Below are 8,256 nucleotides of genomic sequence, written 5' to 3'. Positions count from 1 at the left end.
TCCACTTTGTGATGGCATTGAGCTCTTCTCTTTTGTGATTTTTGGGTGGTTTGTGGAAGCTTAGTGGTTTGTTGATGGATCTAGGCCCTCCTAGGAGGTGTGGCTGCCTTGGAGGTGCATGAAGAGTAGGGAATTTAGGGAGGTTCGGCCAGCCCCTTTGGAAGGTGAAAGGATTGAAGATTAAGACCTAAATTCTAGGCAAGGGAGTAAAGTATGGCTCAAGTTTGGCAGCATAACAATACTCAATTTAATCTTACAAAATGAGAGCCAAGCACCACCTTATAGGATTGGAGGGCTGGAATTTGAAGAGCCAAATACAAATGAAAGGCTAGCCAAATTACATGCAAGTGTGAGCACATGGAAGCACATGGAGCACATGGCACATGGGAGCACATGGGTGAAGTGGCGCCTAAATAGAGGTAAATTCTAGAAGTATTCCTTGTGTGGTTGGTCTAGAATTTACGCCCATTAGGTCTAGCTAATTGGGTCGGTCCTAAGTTTACTTAGAAATGGTTATTTCTAATTAAACTTAGGTTTAGGCTTTTAAGTACCACTTTGCATATTTCATCACATTTACAAAAAGATTTAAACTATGCTACTTTAACTAGAAAAGGAAGAAGAACTATCTCACACTAAAGTCTAAGACATGTAAAAATGTCCCCTTGACCCCTCTTTGACTATGACTCTAGTGATTGCCTTAAGTGTAGCATTTTGGTGGCCTTTGATAGGATTTGTGTTGGGGCCTCTTCCATCACTTTGTGTCTCCATTCTTGATGCAATGTCATTCTACAACTTATTTTTTGATTGCATATACTTTGTGTCCCCATTCTAGACGCTAGCTTATTATTATTTTAATAATTTTTAACCATCCACTTTGTGTCCCCATTCTAAACGCTAACTTATTATTATTATTTTAATAATTTTTAGTGTGAGTTAAAGGTCTCTATTGTTGACATAATATTTAACATTTATTTTTGTGTCCAACTTGAGTAGACTTCACCCATACTAGTGACTTCTATTTTATAGTCTGCGCGCTTTTTGTTGACTGCTAAAATGGATTTTTCTTGTAGTGACAACTAACATGTCCACAATCTTCTTGATATTAAGAAGGTATGTGTTGATGGTACGATCTTCTTTTAGTTGAATTTTAAGTTTTTTTTATATTGGCTCTTGAATGTGAGACATAGCAGATGCGAAGCTTTTCCTAAATTTGAGATGAGAAAGATAATCCTACCATTTTGGTGAAAATGGATGTGTGCATTGAGGCTAAAAGCCATGCCACCAACAGCTGGTTTCGCCGTTCGTAGTTGAGAAACACTTCATTGATAGTGTTTGTTAAAACATCTTGGAGTGTTGAAAACCGTGGTGACCTTCCAAGAACTTCATTAGTTGGAGACCCTTAACAGTGGCAAGCACTTGCTGTTGCCAAACTAAAAAGTTGTCATCATCCAAGTTGAGAGAGATAGGTATACTGAAAGTGAGTGGGAGAAAAGAAGAGGTGTTTGAAGAGTTGGCAGAATGAATGGTGGGAGAAAAAAGATTATAAGTGATGATAAAGACTAAAGAGTTCTTGATACCATGTTAGAAAGAAGATTTGTATTGATTGAAAAGAGAGATTACAGAAAGAATGTTTTATACAAGATATAGAGTAACAGATGTAACATAAATGTAAATTGTTATTTCTGATTATTTACTAACATAATTTATTAACCAGAATCCTATATATAAAGTAGTATCTCAGATATTAACCATATCAAACCCATTGTATCCGTGTGAGAAGTTCCTTGTTTCAAATGGCACATTGAAGATTCACAATCCAAAACGAATGAGTGACATTCTCAGAAGTGATTCAAGAATGTAAACTCAAAAAAATGGAAAATGATTAAAATGTTACTAATCACATGTTCCTTCAAACTTGCTAACAACCTAAGCAAACTATTGTAGTATGTTGTGGCAGCATAATTTATTGCTCTAGATTGGCAGGGGCATGATAGCTTGCATAGAAAAGAAGAAGAAAAAAACAAATTTTATTGTATTCCCAGAAAGGCTGCAATTCTCTTGGCAACACAATATGCCGTAGATTGTATGGTTATCATGGGATTCACACCAATTGCAGTTGGCAGCAAACTAGCATCACACACAAATAGGCCTTCTGCTTCCCAACTCATCCCATTTTCATCCACTGCACCTTCCTTTTCACTCATCCCCATCTTACAACTCCCCATCTGGTGTGCGGAACTATATATACTCCATTTTTCTTCTTGTGACATTGACCCTCCTGTTGCATATATGGATTCCACAAACCTCTCCAATTCCTTTTCATTATTCCCATTACATTCAATTCTCTGCCCGTCACTTCTGTGAGTACCTACCTCAACTGCTCCTGCTGCTATAAGAATCCTCAGTGCCTGCTTTACTCCATCCCTGATATTCTCTTTGTCCGATTCATCTAAATCATAGTGCACCCTACCCTCACTCCTAACTACTCCACAACCCTTGTCCCTAATAATTGTAATCAGATGAACAGTCCGTGAATATTTTAGCATTCTTTCTTTGAAGTCAGATCCAGACACCCAAGGAAGCAGTGTAGATAACACTGCTGGCCCCAGTGCTGGAGTTTCAACTATAGCTTTTACATTGGAGTCCTCTGATACCACCTTATGAACAGAAGTTATTATTCCCCCCTCATAGCATTTACCCTTGAGATCAGAATTTGAGTCTGGAAAATACCCCCAGGACATTAGCACTGGATGCATATGAAGATTCTTTCCAATGTGTTTGTTCTTCAATCCACTGGAGATCATTAAAGGTGGCGTTAAAAGAGCCCCACAGGCTGAAACTGTGACTTTTGCCTCAACTTTCAGTCTCCAAGTGATGTTGTTTGTTAAAACATTGGCCATCACTCCTAAGCATTTCTTTTTTCTCACTCTCCCTCCCTTGTTATTTCCCAATATAAATCTTTCAGCTTTGGTTCCTGTTAGTATCACTGCATCATGATCCACAGCATCAACAAGCCATGTAACTTCTGTTCCTTGTTTGTCTCCTCTTGTACAACCATAGTTGCAAGACCCACAGTAATGTCGTTCTGATGAGTTTCTTGGCACGTAATCAACTTGAAGACCAAGATTCTTACAACCTTTTCTGAGGACTTGATTCTGGAGCCCTTCCTCCACACACTTGTCGGTTACACCAATCCTTTTGCAAACCATGTCCATGGCAGAAAGATATTCATGACTCGAAAAGAGTGATAATTTGTGTTCTTTTTCCCATTCCTTAAGCACGCTATCCGGTGTTCTAATAGATGCTGCCCAATTAACAGCAGAACCACCACCTACCGTTGACCCTGCCAGAATCGCCATGTTTCCATCCCAGGATGCAAAAGTTCCTCCTAATTCATAAAGCTCATTCAAAGAAGGCCCTTCTAGAGAAGAATAATCACTGGAGGTATAGTAGTTACCCTTCTCAAGAACAAGCACCTTCAAGCCTGAACTTGCCAGAGTAGCAGCTGCAACTCCTCCCCCACAACCAGACCCAACAATTACCACATCACACTTTATTCCAAGGACATTGTTTCCAGCATCTACAGAAACTTCAAGACCTTTCTCACCAAGAGACTTAGGCAGGCTCCAATCACTCTCATTCCTACCTTCCACTATTCCCTTTTCAAGAGGCCTCTCTTTTTGAACCTGTTTTGTGATCCCATCAGTGTCAACCTTATATCCTACAGCTTCCCATGCTGGGTTTTGACCCTTCTCATCACACTGCACACAAGGGAATATTCCATGACTCACAATTAGTAAGACAGGGAAGAGATATGATCATGAATGAGAAGTTGTGAATGAAGAAAGTGGCATGACCTGAGAGAAGAAAACAAAGAGGCACAGAACTTTGACGTAAAGGAATGCAAGTCTAATAGGTGTGAAGAAGCGGTGCTTAAACCATTTCTGCAGAACCTTTTCTCTGTTGTCTAAAGAAATATTAGAGAAGTTGTGGATGCAAGGCCATTTCTTACTCAGACAGAGAGTCCCACATAGCAACAATGTGCCCAACCTTGTTGACAGCATCCATAGGATCAATCTCACAAATATCAATGCTTCTTTCAAAGCTCTTTTTATCAGCATATCTGCAGTCTATGCACATTTCACATTTTAAATTCTAGCTAGTAAAACTACTTCCTTCAAATTCAAGAAATTCTTTCATATGAATCACTGTTTATTTATGAGGGCCATGTTAGAATAATATTTTTACTAATACAAAAACTCCCCAAGAAACTCTTTTGCAATGCTCTTAGTTGTTTTGGTATGATGCAAACTTCGATGGAAAACAAGCTACCCAACACTCCCTTTCACATTTTACCCTACAATGGTATAATTATAAGGTAAATTCCTATTATATATCCACATAACTACATAAATAACTAGCAATAAAAAATGAATTTTTTTAATTCAACTATTTTTTTATAACTTTACATTATTTGCATGGTTTATGTCAAATTTAATAAAATTAAAAGTTTAATCAAGTGATTCATATTTTACTACTTTATGAATAAGATCACAAATAATATTTTATTAATAAATACTTTTGCATATATAATTTTATGTAATTTAAAAACAAAATCTAATTCTGAATTAAAAACATATTTTATAACTAAATTATTAAATAATACATTAATTAATTAAATTTGTAAATTCTGTTTTATTCTCAACTATATCTACACACTAAAAAGTTCCCCCTTATATTATTTATATTTTTGTTAATGACATTGTTGATACAAGTACACACGAGCACATTTCTCCCATGATTTTTATAAATAGATAACAAAATTATTAAAAACTCACCTTTCGGCCAAGTTTTTTTCATCACAATTTTTTTTACCAAAATAATAATAGTAGGAAAATAAAAAAAAAAATAAATATTAAACATATAAAAAAGTTTAAACCATTTTAGTATTATGACATGAAACTTTTGTTAGTGTGGCCATGAGGGGGTGACCCAATATTGCACACTTGCATGCAAGGGGGTCGTGGGTTTCACGATTTGATTATTATTAGTCTGGTCCATTTACTTATCAAAATTTTGTATTTTAATTCATATACTTCGAAATTAATCATTCTACTTTTTATATACATTCTTTTATGCTTCAGTTGTTTCCTTTAGTTCTCAATTGATGATGTAAAATAAACAGATAATTAGTGTTTAAACTCTTAGAATTTCTAAAACACAGAAGTTTATGGCACTCATGACCATAGGCGATTTTCAGAAATAAAGTTCATTTTCCTTCTTACTGTATATTTTAAGAAATTTCGTTTTTAAATTCTTAATTTAGTAATCACTAATTTTTTTTTTTAAGATTAATTTGGCATTGATTTTAATTTTGTAATAATGTTAGAACACCCAAAGTTAAAATAGAGTTATTAGATGATTTTTACATTCTCTAAACATGTTCTTGTTTTATTAGAGAATTCTTTAAGTGATACAATCTGATTCAAGCAGTATTTTCCTTTAGGTTTAGGATACAATGTTTAACCTGATTTAAAGTGTTTAGAAATATGAATTATTACCTTTTGGTTTTCATCTTTTAACTTTATTTAACTAGTTTTTGCCAAACAAAGTCTTTATCAATTTTGAGTGATGATAAAATGTGTAAAAAGTAATAAATAACTATTCCATTATCATCTAGGAGTTAAAAAAAATTCTCATATTTTCTTGATAAAATTTCAAACAAGAGAACCATGTGTATGTAGTGTTTTAAAACTTTCAAAAACTTAATAATAAAACTAAATTAAAGATTTGTGCATGGTTATTATAATATTAAAAAAAATCAGTCCTACCAAGTTGATGACACGATAATTAACTAAGGAACCTAAAGTGGGTAGATTCATAAAAAGTTATAATAGTAATTAATACGAATATCATTTAATTCCATTTATAACATATGAAAGAGATGCCTTATGTCTTCTTCAAATAAAAAATATATATATAACAACTTTGTTTATGGAGTGGTTGAGGAAGAAGGAAGTGAGGGAAGGGAGAACAAGTTTTCTTTCTATGGAAAAAATAATTAACAATTCTAAACATTTATTACAGTTATATATATATATATATATATATATATATATATATATATATATATATATATAAGTGAGGTGTACTGTTACTGGTTAGGTGGAAGTTGAGTTTAATTTATCTTTTTATATATTTTAATAATTAAATATCATTGGATCGTGTTGAGTTGGATTTATTAATTAATAATCTAACTCAATTCAATTCCATTATATTAGGTTGCCTTGAGTTGAACGAAAAATTAAAAAAAAAAGTAATTATTCATTAAGAAAAAATACATTGAAATAACTAGTTTTATATTTTTTAATAATTATAAAATAGTGAAAATAGTGTAATATATAAAATTCATATTTATTAATATAATAAAATATAATTTTTAATAAAATTATTAAACTAATATTATATATTTGTTATATATACAAAATTGAGTTGGATTTTTCTAATTTAAAATTCATAAATATGTGTTAAATAAAATTCAACTCAAATCACAAAAATATAATAGAGTTGAAATGCTTTTGTAGATTTAGTGTAACTTCTTTATACCTTATTTAGTTGTTAGATAATTTGTCTTTGTATATAGTAAAGTTACGGGTAAGAAGTTATTGCTTAGTTATAATATTTCTTACAATCTGAATTATAAGTAGAAAAAGTTATAAATTGTGAACTAAAATATATATTTTAGCTATTTTATATTTTTTGTTATATGTTTTGAAAATGTCTTTAATTTAATTTAAATTTATTTTTAATATTTCTATTTTTATATAGTTTTGATGAAATGAAATTAAAAAAAAAATATATATAAATAATTAATAAAATTATGTAATTTAAATTAATTTTCTAAATTAGTAAAAAAACTTAAGTAATTTTGCTTATGTTTAAAGAGGTTAGTTAGACAACATCAAATTTTGTGAATCAAGAAAGAAAGTGGTAGATCGTTTGTCCTCTTATCAAAGGTAACCCAACACTAAGGATATAGTTGAAGATGTGACAAGAATATTAAAAAAATACAACTTTCAAGTTATTAATTTCGAAATAATATCACCGACAAAGAAAAATAATCATATAACAACCACAAGTTTTTGAAAGTCTTTATCTCTCTTTTCCTAAACATGCATCTCTCAATTATGAGCCCTAATTCTCTTTCTCCCCATCAAATCAATTATCCTTTTGCTCAATTCAAAACAAATTACACACAAATTGCTAGAAATTAATGATGGAGTTGATTATGGTTACATGATCAAGATAAATATTTAATTTGCTGGTATCATTATTATATAAAAAATGCAACAAACACGTATATAAATACCTAACTCTTATATTTAAATGCGTGGTGAAGTGTAACTAGATCATAGAAAAGAATTTATCCTAATATTTATATAATGACTTTCTATTTAAGTTAATAGATTATAATGGATTGAGATGCAGATTATTATAGTTTGACATACACTATAATAATTAAATTTTGTAAAGGTAAATAATTTAAAAATGGTGTATGTGTAAAATCAGAAATATTTTTTCGTTTTTAAATATAAAAATTAAAATTAAATTATATCAATTATCATGAAAAACTTGATATAACGAAAAACTAAATAAAATATATAGTTTAATTAAGAATTTTATAGAAGGAAATAAATAAGCACAGAAGATGTGAAAGTGAAGGAGTGGTACCTCTTGAGGGATAGGGAATTGAGAGGCAGAAGATTTCCAGAAATGTTGCACAGCTTTGGTTTTTGAGTTGTGTTTGTCCAAATGTTCCAACTGCAGAGGAGGAAAGAAAGCCTCACATATGCTTGTAAGGGATTCCATCTCAGCTGAAGGAAGAGGATCTGTAGTGTTTCTGCTTCCTCTTCTTCCTCCTCTCAGCACAGGATGACACTCTCTCTTCATCTCTCTCCCTCTACACCAACTGCACAATATCACCACTCTGTGCTATGTAATTGATTAATCAAGATGTGTTGTATATATGGAGAGAGAGAGAGAGAAAGAGAGCTTGGTTTTCTTGTATATCATTAACCAAAGACAGGTAAGAAAACCCAAAAACACACTCCTATGCATCCACAAGAGTGTAGTTAGTGTGTCTGTAAATGGAACTATCTAAACCCCAACAACTCAACTCCTCGTGCTTTCCATTAAAACCCTCTTTTCCAATATCACCTACCAGCCATGTGTATCTATCATAACTTCTTCTCTTTC

General features: G+C 32.1%; 1 protein-coding gene across 1 annotated transcript; it reads right to left on the bottom strand.

Moving 5' to 3' along the window:
- Positions 1-1,721: 1,721 nt before the first annotated feature.
- LOC137818908 (long-chain-alcohol oxidase FAO1) lies at positions 1,722-8,256 on the bottom strand. Its single transcript, XM_068622564.2, has 3 exons — positions 7,732-8,256; positions 3,858-4,130; positions 1,722-3,761 (listed from the first exon to the last, which is right to left on the bottom strand). The coding sequence occupies exons 1-3, from the start codon at positions 7,948-7,950 to the stop codon at positions 2,028-2,030; spliced, it is 2,226 nt and encodes a 741-aa protein (XP_068478665.1). The 5' UTR covers positions 7,951-8,256; the 3' UTR covers positions 1,722-2,027.

Source organism: Phaseolus vulgaris, chromosome 7, assembly GCF_051622355.1.
Source record: "Phaseolus vulgaris cultivar YP4 chromosome 7, ASM5162235v1, whole genome shotgun sequence".
Classification (NCBI taxonomy): Eukaryota; Viridiplantae; Streptophyta; class Magnoliopsida; order Fabales; family Fabaceae; genus Phaseolus; species Phaseolus vulgaris.
Note: the sequence above shows the minus strand (reverse complement) of the source record. Positions and strands in the feature narration are given on the sequence as shown.

Excerpts from the sequence above, each read along its gene's own strand:
- LOC137818908 (XM_068622564.2), bottom strand. The coding sequence starts at position 7,950 with ATGAAGAGAGAGTGTCATCCTGTGCTGAGAGGAGGAAGAAGAGGAAGC. Across the intron at positions 4,131-7,731 it reads AATTCCCTATCCCTCAAGAG|ACTGCAGATATGCTGATAAA; the intron begins GTACCACTCCTT and ends AAATGTGCATAG. Across the intron at positions 3,762-3,857 it reads TCTTTGTTTTCTTCTCTCAG|TGTGATGAGAAGGGTCAAAA; the intron begins GTCATGCCACTT and ends CCTTGTGTGCAG.